Source organism: Erigeron canadensis, chromosome 6, assembly GCF_010389155.1.
Source record: "Erigeron canadensis isolate Cc75 chromosome 6, C_canadensis_v1, whole genome shotgun sequence".
Lineage (NCBI taxonomy): Eukaryota > Viridiplantae > Streptophyta > Magnoliopsida > Asterales > Asteraceae > Erigeron > Erigeron canadensis.
The window spans coordinates 35873198-35890348 of record NC_057766.1 but is presented as its reverse complement, the minus strand read 5'-3'; the positions used below and the strand labels follow the sequence as shown (position 1 = coordinate 35890348).

Below are 17151 nucleotides of genomic sequence, written 5' to 3'. Positions count from 1 at the left end.
AGGATGGATGTATTGTACTGGCATCATATGACTCCATTACCCTTTTTTACTTTCCAATTGTGGGTTCCCTCCATTACCCTTTTTTATTTTCCTTTACTACTTTTATAAATTTTAAATACTATTATTTTTTGGGTCAAAACATAAAAGCTTCATTCTTTTTTTATTTCATTTTTCAAGATAGGGTAGAGTTTTGTGAATATTAGGAGAGTAAAGAGTTTAACCAGGTCGGTATTCTTTATAAAATAGATCTCCGATTAAAATTAGAAATCATTATCATCCCATGAACTTGAGAAAAAACTCATTCAGATAAGTAGCTATGATCTTAACAATTAACATTTACAGTTAAATAAATTATAGTTCTTGAACTTTAGCTAAATAGATGAATGATCATCCTCAGTTGCATGAGGTCTTGACTTCAAGCCTTGGGAAAGACATAAAAATTAAGTCTCTTTATGAAGGCTTGACTTGGGAATACCCAGGTTCAAGCCTGAGGCGACAGGGTTTACCCTATTAATCCTCGTGCCATCGGGCTGATTAGTATGGGTTTTCCCCATCGGGTATTTGAAATAGACATTTCTACTTTGATAGAGCTCTCTAGCGCGAACCCGATTATGACAACGGATGTTAAACCTCTAGCTGTCGAATCGCGACACGAAGTTTTAATTCACATTTAAAAAAAAATAAAAATTATAATTATCATTTATTTTTGGAAAGTTTATATTATATTATTGATAAATATATAAATATAAAAGAATAATTATTATAAGGGCAATGGGAATATGAGGCTGTCCCCCACCTAACCTTAGGTGTGGAACAGCCCAAAACGACGTCATTTGGCTTAAATACATAAAAGTCATGCCTCTTTTTCATTTTTTAACAAAAGATCAAAATCACACTTTACCTTTTTCTTTCATCTTCTTGATCTAAACCCTAAATTAAATCAATGTGCGATCTTCTTTTTCAGTCTCCGAAATCAATATTTCTATTTTTCTTATAATCCTAATCAAAAGATTGCTACATGTATGTTTTTTTATTAATTTATTCTTTTAATTTCTCTTTTGATCTAAAGATATGTTTTTTTTTAAATTCATTTAATGTATTTTTTTCTTCTTGATTTTGGTTCTCACTCAAACTCTTGAAATAACTCAGGTTTGTGAAAGTTATTATCTGTATCTTGATTAGAAGCTTGTATTCATTGTTGTTGAGCAAAAGTAAACTGATATCAATGAATTTGAAGCTGGGGTGAATTAACTATCAAGATATATGGAGTGTTTGAAGATAAAACAAGGCGTGTGTTTGATGAAATTGGCTCAATAGAAGGTTGATATATGGAAGATTTGAGATGTCATTGGGTGTTTATGTCTTGAGTATTTCATTAGATATCTACCAAGTGTTTGATTAAATGTCACAATGAACATACACACAAGGGTCATTGATTCTTTGTATAATAGGTGACTTTGATCACTTTGTTTAAATGAAATAAAGATTCTCGCTATTGATACTGAATTTGTGATGAAATGCTTTTATCATTTATGTTGTATAGTATCCTTTTATGTTGTTTATTTCTCTTTGTTACATGGACATAAAATCAGCCATTTCCAATTGCATTTTCTATTGTATGTTGGTGTTCAGGGCAATATAGTTACGGCGTTTGAAATCATAGATGGGTTAACAACTCTATAAATGATTAATATAAAGGCTTGAAAGATAGCATTAACACATATAATTACAGTAGCAATACAAAAATATGACAGATTCACATATGGCCTTCTGATCTAGTTAAATGTAGCAGATACACATATAATTTGCAATTATGATTGAATGTGATCATTAAAAACTACTGAAGCGCCATAAAGTGTGATCTTTAAAAACTGCTCCAAGCTCATTAGCATGCCATCCTGCCCTTTTTTTTAAGCAATGCATCATCCGCCTGATACAAATAAAATAGTGTTAGAATACAAATATCATCAACACAAAAGTAACAAATATCACTATTACCTTCTTTGTTGGACATCCAGTAATGTAATGACCCAATGTCTTGCAATAAGAACAAGTTTTCTTTTTAGGTGCTTCCAAAGATGATTTGATTCTACATGCTTTTCTAGGACGGCCTTTAGTAACAGCCGGAAGAGAGGGATCCCGAATAGATATTTGAGGCATCATGTCTACTACTGAAATCTCCACATTAGAATCTTGGGGTCGGTTATCAGTCTCTTTGGACGCTTTTCGCTTTGTTTGTGCTTCCAGAAAATTCAGCAACAAAGTATTTAGTTTCTTTATCTCAGATAGAAAGTCTTTTGCTTGTTCAATTGCTTTCATAGAGTTTGATTTAACACACCATAACGTTAAAGCACTAACTGCACTTTCCCTATCTATATCTTCCATTCTGATGCTACAACTATCCTCCTTGTACCCAGTATCAAGTGTCCACCTAGGCAAAATATAATGATCCGAAAGTGTTTCAATATGCTTCTTCTTTAACACATATAAAATATGCTTACACAACATTCCATAAGTTTCAAACTTGGCACATGAACATGTGACATCTACTTTACTTGAAAGACGAAAAGTAACCGTCCTCCAATACCTTTTCTCAATATCCAGTTGGCCAACCTTATATATGATCTCTTCAACATTTTTAGTCAAAGTTTCATGAGTTAAATTGTTAGTCGCTTGTATCCATTCTTCTTGAAAATCTTCAAATATATTACTAGTATAACGTGTACCTGCTTTTGCTTCTATTGGATTTAGAGATGACAGAACTGGCCTAGAGTTTATGGTCCTGAAATCTTCATCTTCTTCGGCCTTTCTTCGACTCTTAACAGCGTTGTCATACTGGACTACAAACTCATTCAACATGGTATTTGAAGTAACATATCCATCAAAAAAAGAATGAATACTCTCGCTTCTCCCACTAGTTGTCATACCAGCAAAAAAATAGTCTTTTAAAAAGACTTCGGCCCAATGATGACGTTGTGTATACATATCCATTATCCAACTTCTACTTTCAAACCTATATTGACAACTCATAACTTTCCACCTAGTTTCAAACTCTTCAATAGTGTCACTCTTCACCCATTCTCTATAAAATTCTTCAATACCGGGATAACAGGCTTTAAGGGATGGAAGACGTTCAAGCTCATGTTTGTTGATGTGCCATGAACAATAACGATGTCGAGTGTTTGGAAATTCTTTTTTGATGGCATTCACAATAGCTTTATCTTGATCCGTAATTATTGCAAACGGATGCTTGTCAAACATGCATTTTGAGAACTGCTGAAATAACCATTCAAAAGTTTCTTGTTTTTCATTCTCCAATAATGCACCGCCAAAAATAATAGATTGACCATGATGATTCACTCCGATAAATGGAGCAAACGGCAACTTAAATCTGTTAGTCATGTATGTCACATCAAACACGACAACATCTCGAAAGTTTATATATGAATCCCTAGACCTTCCATCAGACCAGAAAAGATTTCTAGGAGACCCGTCCTCACATAAGTCAACAATAAAATGTAGATTCGGATCTTTTGCACTTTTTTCTTGAAAAATTTTTATAACCCCATAAAACTCCTTACCTCTGTATTGTTTTCGACTCTCGGCTAAGACATCAATACACTGTTTTGAAGTAACCTCATTTTCATGTGGACTTTTCATGGTATTTATGACCCTTCTGATATTGCAAGGTCTCAATCCAGATTGGCTAAGTTCCGTCATAAGAGTTTTACAAGCCAAAGTGCGATGAAGCTTCCCATGAGAGTGGTGTTTCATTACTTTGTTCGGGGACATGGTGAGTTCGTGATTGTGTTCATCACTAAAAATATCTACAAACCATTTTCCATCTTTGCGCTTTGATATCCGAAATTTTGCATCACAACCAGTTCTTGTATCCCTACCACACTTAAAATTCCCTTTAGAAGTTTCACCTTTTGTCTTTTTAAAGCCTTCTTTGTTGCACACATAAATCCTTCGATACATCTCGTTTGTAACCCTATTTTTATAAGAATCATAAATGCGTATACCAAATCCATGTAACAGGGCATACTGATTATACAATGCATATGCATCTTCAGGTGAATCAAAAACCATTCCCATTACACCATTATCATTGACATCATCCCTTACTTCACTTTCAAATTCAGAACCAACTAAATACCCATTTACATCAATATCATTTATTAAAAGTGCTTTGCAAGGTTCATCCTCTACAACAATAATTCCCAAATCCATTGATTTATCCATGTTCTGTATAAAATGAGATATGCTTATATTAAAGAAACTAAAATGAGCATTAAAATGTAAAGTTATTATCTTATTGACACTACGAACATAATTATGTCTTTACAATATATAGAATTAAAATCAAGAAGTTAAAAGAATATAACTAAAAGAATAAATTAATAAAAAGCATACCTGTAACAATCTTTTGATTAGGATTATAAGAAAAATAGAAATATTGATTTTGGAGACTGAAAAGGAAGATCGCACATTGATTTAGATGAGGGTTTAGATCAGGAAGATAAAAGAAAAAGGTAAAGTGTGATTTTCATCTTTTATTAAAAAATGAAAAAGAGACATGACTTTTATGTATTTAAGCCAAACGACGTCGTTTTGGGCTGTTCCACAACTAAGATTAGGTGGGGGACCCATTGCCCTTATTATAATTATAGTCATGTTTTAAGTCGGCTTCCGATTTCTACGACATAAGGTGCGCTTGCCCCGATCCCCCTTCTCCTTATTTCTATCAATCCATTAATCTGTACGTATATTATGTATCTATATGTTCTTTAAATTTAAATCTATAATTTAACTAATATTAATTTATTTTACTAATTTTGAAGTTTCTTTTAATTTAGGAATGAATTTTTATGTGGCCCTTTCTTTTCTCATAAGTTTCGTGAAATAATTTCTTGTATGAAAAGAATTAAATTTTAATTGCCCCTTGCTCAAGTTAAGATTTGTGCCTCCTGATTGATATTATTGTTTATTATAAATAAATAAGTTATATAGGAAACGAAATTAAATTTAAATCATAATTGATATTATTTGGCTACCGGTACAACTCTGGAATCTGGTAATTAATATTAACTTTAAGTGAAATTATTTTAACCCTAGTATTACTTTTAATTTGCTAAATTGTTGTTATTGTTGATTAGCGTATACATCTTTGCGTGTTTGTTGTGATTTTATTATCTTTGGATTTTAGGATTTTTTATTCTTGCTTTTATGTTTTCGGTTGAAATAAGTGTGGTGGTTGGTTGCCTCGTTAGTATTTAATTGTGTCGATGAATCTTCATTGTTTGCCGATAATGAAAGTGCAAGAGAATCTGTGTGCTAGATATGTGTATTTAGTCGGTTTTTGAGAATTATTGAGTGATGTGGATGAACTTGATTCAGATGGTTATGTGGTATAGGGATAGTCATATGTAGGTAAGGCTAGGATCAGGAGAAAATGGTAGGAAGGATTTTGGTGATGATACGAGTTTGATGCACCGTTTTTTGGCGTTTTAATGAGAACCAAAATGCAAAACAGATGTGCATCAAAGTGAGAAGAGGTGCTACCAGAATGCTCCCTACCCTTTTCTTAAGTTCATTTTTTTCTAAACCTCACCCATATTAGCAAATAGTAACCACCACTGTATGTATTCATATATACATGCTTCTATGTCTATATATTCAGCCAACCAGTTACATCTGGAGACCCGAGTGTCTTGATTGAATTTAGCATCTTTATTCTGCTGGTCGACATCTTCTTTGAATTTAATTTTTCTTATGACATTTTCTAGAAAATGCTTTTGAATTAGTTTGTGTATTTAACCTATTATCACTTTACCAGTATCAACTCTCATGATACTATGGGCCTTATGTGTGATACCCGTATCAACTCTCATGATGTTTTTCAAATTAGTTTGCTTAGTTTGTTTGAATTCAGTTTGCTTTCTTATGCTTTTTGTTAAAGGTCAGTAGGGGCACGCAGTTCTGTCCTCTGGTTTTTGACTGGCCTCTTTATTTGGCTTTTGTTTGTCTGATATAAATATTATCTGGTACTCACATAAATGTTATGCTAATAGCTGATAAGCTGAACACCATGTATGCAACTATTTCTGAATACTGCTTAATGTTTATGTCTCCTTTTAGGTATAACAAGCCTGCCTGAACTGCATAATGGTTAAAGCATACTCACAAGAGCATATTTATAAGCACCCATGGGAGCGGGTCACATCAGCATCTTGGCGCAAGTTTGCTGATCCAGAAAACAAACGAACCTTATCCCACATCCTAGAAGTCGACACCTTAAACCACAAGCTCGACTCTGAATCGGGTAAGCTATACACTACCCGTGCCATTACCATCCATGCTCCTGGTCCATGGTTCCTTCGCAAGATTGTGGGTCAAGATATCTGCCATTGTGTTGAATCAACTACCGTGGATGCCAAGACTCGGTCCATGCAGCTTGCCACCAAGAACATCAGCTTACAAAAGTTCGTGGAAGTGGAAGAAAAAATCAGGTATGCTTGTTGATTAATAATGGAAAATGGGCAGGTTGGACCAGCAGGTTGAGTCACAAGTCAACATTGGTTTGGGTCAGATAATCAAAATGGGTTTTGGCCTTTTTAACCTTTAAGTAGATTGTACTGAATATGATTTGTAAGCCTCTATGCACAAAATAATAATTTGTTAAAGATATCGGATGTATTCATCATTCAGATTCACATTAGAGACTTCAACCCACCTGCTCTGCCCATTTGACCTGTTTCATCGTTAGCCATTTCTGTATATCTTACTTATTATAAACTGAATCACAGCATGAGTTGATCTGTTTTCAGTTAAATGATTTATATTTGCCAATTCTAGGTATGATCCACACCCTGACAATCCGGATGGCTGGACAATTTGTCGACAAGAAACGAGCATTCGGATAAAGCCGTTGGCAGCACTGGCATCAATGGCAGAGAAGATAGAGCAAAAATGCGTGGAGAAGTTTCAGCAAAACAGTGCTAAGGGTAGGGAGGTTATGGAGAGGATGTGCAAGTACCTGGAATCTGAATCATCTTCCAGGGGAATGTCCGTCTAACTGTAGCTTGTGTTCTTGTAAGACGTTTTTGAGGTCTTTACGAAAGAAGAGTAGGCAACACAAAAAAGAAATAAATGGATTCTAGTGTTTTAATTTGTTTCAATGAGCTTTTAAAGTTCAGTTCTTGTATGTGTCATGGGCAAAAGCCCAATAATTTTTGTATTTTACATAAGGGTCGTATTGCTTTTTCCCTGTTTGTATATATCAGTAAGGAATATTTGCAGTAGGTTGTTATTAATCTACTGTTGCTTCATTTCCTGTTTATGTTTCCATCAGACACTTTTAATGTGCAAGAGTCGGTCCAGTAAAGCTTGTTGCCGAACATTACATATTGACTCGTAAATCTATTATAGAATTTAGAAGGACATCGTACTATTATATAGAAAAACAGACCAAGTAAAATTACTTGTGACTTAACTCATCCAAATTAGTAACACCCAGCTAATTGATTTCATTGGTGTGAAAGATGCAAGTATCTTAATACTCACATATAGTGGATACCTCAACACCATTGTATATAAGTATACTCAGCCTTGTTCGGGTTATAGTTTTAGGCAAGTTATAGTTTTTTTCTTTGGCAAACTTACTTATTAACACTAGCTTTATTTAAACACAGTGAAAGATGTAGTTCTTTTTTCTTTGGTAAAAGGTAATCTTACGCCTTGTTTAGGTTAGCTTTTTCGGAGCTCACCCTGATTATTTTTAAACATGTAGTGTTTGGGTTACCTTATTGTTTTTTAACAAATTCAATGTTAGACAAGTTTACAAGCTATATCTTCTATTTGCTTATCAAAATCAGCCTTTTAAGCTTTTAAAAAACGAACAATCGTGAACTTATCTGGGTTTACTGCTTTGTAACTTTTACAAAGCCTAATAAACTAACGAGCCATCTTAATAGGCAATGGGTGCATAGACCAAAACACGATTATCATGTGTCTTCCTTTTTTCTATTTAATGTTTTTGCACCGGTTTGTTCTTGAAATTCAATTTGCATTACAAAAGTATATCAAATAATTTGAAAACAACAAATTCGATCTTTATCACTTTATGCATCTAATGACTAGTTAGTAACCTAATGACAAACCCAACTTTGAATATCAAAACCCAAATGATAATCATTCATATGGTACGTAATTTGTAACTTTTAAAAGTATAAACGTATGGTACGTAATTTGTAACGTATGGACTAAATGTAAATCATTTCACTTAAAAAGTATAAACGTATGGACTAAATGTAAATCATCTATATTCTTTATTAAAAAGAATAGACCCCTTGTTGAAAATTACAGGAGGGAAAAAGTCGGAAATACCCTCTATTAATACAATACACCATAAAAACAATACACCTCCATCTATACTATTTATTAAAAAGAATAGACCCCCTGTTGAAAGTTACAGGAGAGGAAAAGTCAAAAATACCCTCTATTAATACAATACACCATAAAATCAATACACCTCCATCTATACTCTTTATTAAAAAGAATAGACCCCTTATTGAAAGTTACAGGAGAGAAAAAGTCGAAAATACCCTCTATTAATACAATACACCATACAAACGATACACCTCCACCCTAAATAGATTTTATACACATATTAGCATATGCGGGTCTTTTAATCGAGAAGTCTGAACCATGATATCCGCCGCAACGTGCGGGTACCATGCTAGTTTCATTTAAAAAGTATAAACGTATGGTACGTAATTTGTAACTTTTAAATCTCATTTCATATTATACTGAAAAGAAAAAAGAAAAAAAAAAAGAAAGAAGAAAAAGCCGACGCTTGTCTCTGGCCTTGGCCCATCAAAGTATGTTCTTCTCATACCTCCAACGGACACCTTTATAACGTTTATAAAATTGACCGTTAAAATTAAAATGTGTCACCATTTTCTCCTATAAAAACACACACATAAACACTACTAGTGTATCCCACATTTGTATTTGTATTATTGTATATCAGGCTATTATTATTCACTTTACTATTTTGCATCACATATAGTATTAGGCAGAGTGTGAAAATGGCATCTAAGGGTGTATCAAGATCTGCATTCATCGCTCTGTTCGTTTTACTCATCTCTTCAACTGCTGTCTTGGCACGAGAAATCGAGAGTTCGATAGCACCAGCACCTTCCCCGATGGAAGCTGGTTCTGCAGCTCAATCAACGATTTCAATGGTTTTCGTATCTGCTGCTTTCGTGCTGCTATCTCTCACCGGAATTGTCTTCCATTAAGTTATATAAAAGATGGACTTATGTTATACCATATTATTTTAGTCTTTTTGGCTTTTGCTCTAATTCTTTGTTAGTGTTTGATATGTATCATCTTACAACAAAGGTATAAATTGTATTACGCAGTATACAATTGTATTATGCAAGATTTGTTGTAGATTGCTAAAATTTGTTGTACCAATATTACTTCCCATTGTACTCGTATATAATAAAAACTTGTTATTTTTTTTTTTTTTTTGAGTATATATATGTTTTGCTTTATAATTTTATTCCTTACAACAATAAAGTAGTTTTGGAGATATAAGATAAAAATTTCACATAATACAACCTCAACTTTGGATAAAGAAAAGGGGTTAGAACATAAAATTTGAATTTTAGTACGAGTTTGCCGTGATTTTGTTGTTAAAACCACTCATATTATGTACAAATGTTATTGACAAAATGGACCAACCCACTTGTCCTGATCGGAACGACTGAAGAGAGAAAGAGAATGCATGGTGTCCCTTTTCGCCCAGGGCATCGTCGGAGAACAATGATTTTAGTTTTTGAACCCAGTGCAAATAATCAAAAGCTTCTATTCATATACGTACAAATTAGCTTTAGTCGAATGTTGGCCCATCAGATTTAGCCCATACACCGCTGTCTTCAGCCCATTATTGTAAGAAATGGCTAATGGACTGGGAACCTAGAATAATGGTAAATAGGAAAATATAAATTGTGACATGATTTTGGAATAAATAGATTAATTGCAAATATTACTCAATGCTTCAATGGAAAGATGATCTTTTTCTTTTAATGTATATCTTGAACTTGAATTATACACTTGAGATATTGTAATGTTTGTTTTAGTAACTCAATTGTATAATTGTAATTAGTTTGGTTTAAAAATTCATCGAAAGTATATATCGAATGACCACTCTAATTAAAGAGCATGAAATTTTAAAAACATCCATATAATTTTTATAATTTATCGATGTACTGTTTTTGAGATAAAAGATTTTGAATGAATTAGAAGGATAAAATAATTGACAAAGGAGAAAAAAAATGATTCGTTGAGATTTGAGGAGATAAAAAGAGTATTATAGTTATTTTAGGTAAATACGAAATTAAGTACCCGCGCGTTGTAGCGGTGAGATGATGGGGTGTTAGGTCATAGAATGTGATAGGTTATAGGAGACGATAGGTCATAGAGTGTGATCAAAATGCCTTAGCCATACGGGCTCCACCCTTGGATTTAAAAATTCGTCGAAAGTATATCGAATGACATCTCTAATGAAAAAACATGAAATTTTAAGAACACCCATATAACTTTTATTATTTATCGATGTATGGTTTTTGAGATAAAAGATTTTGAATGAATTAGAGGAATAAATGATTTTTGGAGGAGAGAGAGAAAAAATAATTGGTTGGGATTTGAGGAGAGGGAAAGGGTGTTAGGTAAATATAAAACTGATATATGGACATTTTGGGAAAGTAAATATTGAAACTTAAAATGTTGACATGGGAGATCTGCTTTATAATATAGTATAGATAGAATAGATGGAAAAGACATTTTAGGGAAGTACTTCAAATCAATATTGAAAGTTTAAGTTCGATGTTGAAAATCTAGAGAAAATTTGCTTTATAATATAGTATAGATTATTATTGTTATTGTTATTGTTATTATTATTATTATTATTATTATTATTATTATTATTATTATTATTATTATTAGATCTGATTTGAATAAATTAAGTTAATGAAAAGTTGAAAACACTGATTTTAATAAAATTAATGTCTTCTATCTATTGTAAAACTATCTTATAAACATTTTGCCACCTTTTTTTAAGAAAAAATAATTTAAACTACCCAAAATACCCATATTCTTCATTCACTAATTTAAACATCTCTAACTAATATACATATAATAACCTTAAACGACCTCAACCACTCATTTTGTTTCCTCTGTCTTCACATCTCAACCACTAATTTTTCTCTCTTCTTAAATCTCAACCACTCATTTTTTTCTCTCCCATCTATAAATCATTTTGTTTCTCTAATTCATTCAAAATCTTTTATCTCAAAACTGTATATTGATAAATTATAAAAATTGTATGGGTGTTCTTAGAATTTCATGCTTTTTCATTAAAGATGTCATTCGATATATATATATATTTTCGACAAATTTTTAAATCCGAGAGCAGAGCTAGTACGGCTAAGGCATTTGCCTATCATACTCTATGACTTGACCTATCACCCCACAATCTTACTGCCGCAACACGCGGACACTATATCTAATTAAGTATAAAGATTGTATTGGGTTGTATAGGAGGCCCAATCTGACCATATTAAGCCCACTTTATTACACGATTTGTGAACGCTATATACAAACCTAGGTACCTAACAAAAGATTGGAACATGACATTATGACAGGAAGACATTTTCCTCCATAGTATCCGCCTCTCGTTTTGCTACTAAAAATAATAGTACTCGTAATAATAGTATCGTTTTCTTGGCCTTGTGGGACAGGAAAAGTGTTGCATATAATCACTTTGGTTGATTAAAACTCAAAAAGTTCCAAAAAAGTTACTTTTGGTGCACGTAGTATGTCTTTGACCATAATAATATCTATCGATCATGATTGTGTGAGAAATTAACTATATATATATATATGCTTTTTCTTTTTCCATAAGAATTTACTTAATTTACGAGGTGTTTGTTGACACACTTCCTTCCGCAACAAGGAGGTATAATTAAGACATCAATAGTATAACGCAAACCAAGCCTAGTGCTTGGTGAAAGCTTGCGTTCCTCTACAAGGAAGTTGGCTCAAGTTTGAAACCAAGGTCTAAAAAAATGGCCTTAATTACAGCCACACCTGTAAGTAGAAATAAGATATACGACAATGCTAAACTAATTTACATGTTCAATTATTATACCGTATAAAAAGTCAGTACTTTATAAATAAAACGTACTCTAGCCTCAAATTTACAATTTATAATATTGTACGTACAACATTATACAGCATGTAGTTATCTATGACCGATTTACCGGCAATATTTTAAGAATGTTAGTAGCAAATCCATTTAATTATATTTGGTATGTCTTAATTTTTTTATGAATATATTTGAATGTATGAATATATGACGAGTAAATGATCTATCAATTATTGTTAGATGTCCAAATAGTCATAGTAACGCTAATAGGAATAAACATCCCATGTGAAAGAAATGTGTTACAAGAGGGGGTATTAAATTGGGTATTTGTTATTGGTGATGGATGCACGATGTGTGTATTGTATACTTGTTAGTTTGGTGGCATTTAGTAGAAACAAACAACCGCTTTTATTCGGATTGCGTAGATTAAACTATGGTATAGCTTGCAAAATATACTACATTTTCGAATTCAATTCTTTTCATAAAAAGTCCAACATTTGCGGACCTAATGTACTAATTTGTCAAACATTTAGGTTTAGAGTTTTATTAATTTTGTTCTTAAAAACGAGAGTAAATGTCCTCCAGATCTTCATTAAAAAAAGTAGGCTTGTTTTAAAGTCAAAATATTTCAAATTTATTACGTGTATTTTTATCTATAGGAATGTTAATTAAATCCTTCTAAAATAATAACCTAAAAATCCTTCTAACTATTAGATAAACACATATGGAAAAATCAGTGAATAAGATTAGGAAATAGAATTAGTGGAATCTATATGTCACCATCTAATAGTTTTAGGAAGTTTTTTAGTCTGATCTTTAGAAGATTAATCATTGGATTAAAATCCTCTAATGTTATTATTAACTTTATAGGTGAACTTGAGAGAATTTTGACATTTGGATTAAAATCAAATGTTAAGTTTCAAAGTGGATATTTTTATTTACGGACGTATGAGATTGTTTTTTGTTATCGGCAGGGACGGCTCTAATGGGGGAAGTGTGGGCAACTGACCTCATTCCAATTTTGGTATAATGTAATTTTTTAGAAATATATTTGTAGTCTTGTTCCTAAATAATAATAATAAACAGAAAATACATTATACATACAAATGTCATCATCGTTACCATAAACCTCTTCTTTGAAAGTATGTTACTTATGTTGGAAGCATTGGTTTTGACTTAAAATCTTCTATTGGTAAAGTAAAAATCTTCAGTAATTTTGATTTTTAACGAAGTTGAAAACGAGAAGTTGAAGAAAGTGTTTTATTTGTTTGGGTAATTGTATCATACATTGATTAATAGTATAGTTGTATGTGAAAATGTTATTTTATTTTCAAGTTATTATATAATAGTAATCATAATAGTCAGGTCAAAATTTTGTAGAGGCTAAATTGTAAATCATTGATTTCGGTGTACTTATTTATGTTGTTTGATATAACGTAACTCATCCGTTATCACATGCTCTAAAATTGCAAAGACCAATGTTTAAGTTAAAGATAGATGTTCTTATAATTGGCACCCAGACGAAATTATTTTAAGGGTTCATTTTTTTTAGTTCTTCGGTGAGAGTTAATTTTTGTTTAAAAAACTTTTTCCAATCAAAGATGACTTTAATAAATATAATAAAAGACTTTTCAATTTGCTCTCTCACTAAAAAATTTCTGGCTCCGTCCCTGGTTATGGGGTTACCCTAGATAGTCAGAACTTTAATGAAACCAATGAAATGATAAATGGAGAAAATGAAGAAAGAGAAAATATTTTTACATGTAATTTATCCTTTTAATAATTTGTTACATCTGTAAATGTGTTTTTAATTGATTGTAAATTTAACATTTCTCAAATGTAGGTAAAAGCCTTGCACCAATTCTATTCATCGATATCCTTAACTTCGGTAAATTCATTACTTGTGTTCCTTATCTCAAGAGTTCATTGAGTAAAATAATAATGGAAAATCTAATTAATAACCTTCACTTTTTAAGGCCCCTTTAAACGTAACCTATCACTTTTCAATTTTTTATAACTTTTACTTATTTAGCGAAAAAAGAAAGTAATATCTCGTCCGGCCCGTGATATCATCATTTTGCAAAAGTAACACTGTCTACAAAATGAAACGGTATATGTTTAACGGAGTAGGTTCGTATCACCGTCAACACCGTTTTTGCTAAGTGACATCATGATCATTTTGTGAAGTGACTTGTGATAGAATTTGGTTGACATCTATTTTGTTTGGAATTAATACAAGCTGTTCAAAAAAATCAAATTGATCGATTTGTCAGCTTGAGATTTCGGAAACTGATGTAATGTTTAAACAAAATGATGTGATGTTTTCAACCAGATGAATGATGGATCGGTAGATTTTAAGAAAAAATCATTATGAATGGTAAATGAAGATAGGGACTCAAATGGTAATGTGACTAGTGATCATATATTCACCTCTATTTTTATTTTATTTTATTTTTTTTCATGTATGTTCAATTCGTTAATTTGTTTAAAATTAAATGTATGAATATATAGAAACACAAATTTTCATTCGTTTAAGCTATTGTTTGCAATTATTCAATTGGAAAAACTAAATGAGTCGACATGAACATTCCCATTCATTTTTTTGTGTTCGTTTTAAAACTCTTTCTAGTTTAATATTTAAAATTATGTGGTAAAGATTCATTAGCGTAATTGTATAAGGTCTGACACATTATAAAGTACCAGCTGATATCATATCAGTTAATTTTTTAATCAGCATCGACAACATTAATTTTGGATAAAGATGTCACTTGTATCCAATATTCTTAAATTAAGTTGTCATATCCTTTGCTATAAATCACACAAACAAATTTCCCAATAAGTTTAATTTGAATGAAACGATATTAATAAACCTTCCGGGGAATGATTAATTCTTTTAATTTATAAGTCTAAAAATTCTCTTAATTCATAGGATAGTGAAATGTCACATTTATATGTTTTTAAAAAGATTTTTAGTCTAATGTTTAGGAGGAGTAATCGTTATTTCCAACATTAATTAATGTTTTTTGATATTGAAATATGGTACTGTACAAACTAACAATAACAATGGTCGTTGTAGGATTGTATAACTGTAACGATATATATAGAAGTGTAGTTGTGTGAGTGTTTAGTGAAATTTGTGGTTGGGAGTAATTAAAAGAAGTATAGTACGTAGGTAGCTAGTGGGGTCCAGATACATAGAAGCAGATCGAATGAATTGAATGAATGAAGAGAGAAGCAAGCTATATAGATGTGTATCTGGATGATGGATGGCACAGTACATCTGATATCATCTGGGTCTGAATATGTGTTGGTATGAACTGACATGACGTTTCATTACAGTTCGCAAAAACATCCCTTTTGACCCCTCCATCGACAGCCAACCCATGCATCCACCTTTTCCGATAAACCTAACCCATATATATACTCCTCAATTTTGGGCCCATCCGATTATAAATAGATAATTTTGGTAATCGTTATATATAATTCAATGTAATTTCGACCATCGTTAACAATCATTGGGATTTATAGGAGTTCCATAGGCCAAACGGTAACTTCATTAGCATGTAACAAGTCAATATTAAAAAACTTTAGCAATAAAAACACTTAACAAGCCAATATTAAAATTTATTAGCGACAAAACATTTATTTTTTGAATTGTTAACGGTCACGTACAGTTAAGAAAGTCGGATGTTGTCGTCTTAGGGTTAACTTCACTTAAAATTTATCGACTACTTTTTTTAGTCTTACAAAAGTAAAAATTGTTATACACATCAATGTATTAGGAGGGTATAATTATAGTCAAGTATAAATACATGTAGAGGGTTTTTATAGTAGTTTTAGATACAAGTATTGTTTTAACTTGAATATCATGAAAGGAAAAATATTTACTTTATTGGAAAGTAATACATGTTGACTAATAATTATGTTTTTTGTTTTCAAAAGAATGATATGCTTTAATTCGTTATGGAAAATCTTATATCTCGTAGATATTTCTATAGATAATCATATTTTCATATATTAATCATAAGAAACGTACGTCATCATGATATATATTATGCTACTTTTACTAATGTATAAAGTGATCATTGGATTTTGAAAATTAAATGATTCATAAGACGATTTGTATTGTAAATTATGCTACTACAAGTATATCATTTTTGTGAATCTCCACTCTTAACCAAATATCACACATTACTATTTATTTCTTTGGAATCAAAGAAATGGACGAATTAGGGACAAAAAAGTCTCCACAAGAATGGTTATAACAAAAGGTACGTACATGAAAAATGACGATTTTTTTCTCATGCGAATCACACGTTTGTAGTGTTACTGGAACTTTTTTAACGTTGTTAGTGAAAAATGATTTTGAAACAAAATAACCGCCACAAAATGGTTATATATATACTGTACGTATTTCATAGGTGGGATGATTGTGCAAAAAGTTACAAACCACAGACGAAATTTGTAAGAAAACCCAAAGCAGTAGGCAGTGATCAATTCAAAGGAAAATACAGAGGCAGGTATATATTAAAGTTAAAAAGGAATAAAGAACAAAACAAAAATAATATAAAAGCAATATATATGTATATACGTTACATCAAATCAATTATCAAAATAAGGAAGGGTCTCTCCCACTTTACCCAGAAACACATCTAAAAGCTGAACACAACAACCCCCCAGGCCGCCCAGGGTGCCCAAAATAAACACTATATTTAATGTCCTCATTAAACGAAATTTTGTTTTAGTATGGGCTTTCTTTGTATGTGACTCGATCCTTTACATTTCAAAGGCTCTGATCATTTTTCTCTTATTGATTGGACAATACAATTCTATTAACTAATTTTGTTTTTCGTATTTCAGTTCATCATAATTCATGTATTCAAATGTACGTTATAAGTTCAATATTATTAACAAATAATTGAATAGCTCAACAC

The 17151-nt window shown here is 31.6% G+C and overlaps 2 protein-coding genes across 3 annotated transcripts; one reads left to right on the top strand and one right to left on the bottom strand.

Annotated features, from left to right (window-relative positions):
* Window positions 1-1885: 1885 nt before the first annotated feature.
* On the bottom strand, window positions 1886-4245 carry LOC122604796 (protein FAR1-RELATED SEQUENCE 5-like). Its single transcript, XM_043777662.1, has 2 exons — window positions 1999-4245; window positions 1886-1930 (listed from the first exon to the last, which is right to left on the bottom strand). The coding sequence occupies exons 1-2, from the start codon at window positions 4243-4245 to the stop codon at window positions 1886-1888; spliced, it is 2292 nt and encodes a 763-aa protein (XP_043633597.1).
* A 455-nt stretch (window positions 4246-4700) lies between these two features.
* Window positions 4701-7331, top strand: LOC122603875 (protein slowmo homolog). Of its 2 annotated transcripts, none has more exons than XM_043776714.1 (3): window positions 4701-4762; window positions 6142-6512; window positions 6859-7331. In XM_043776714.1, exons 2-3 carry the CDS (start codon window positions 6169-6171, stop codon window positions 7076-7078), a joined length of 564 nt encoding a protein of 187 aa, XP_043632649.1. In that variant the 5' UTR covers window positions 4701-4762; window positions 6142-6168; the 3' UTR covers window positions 7079-7331. The 2 variants fall into 2 exon arrangements, with proteins under 2 accessions (XP_043632649.1, XP_043632648.1); XM_043776713.1 differs by lacking the exon at window positions 4701-4762 and adding an exon at window positions 5056-5077.
* The last annotated feature ends 9820 nt before the right edge of the window (window positions 7332-17151 follow it).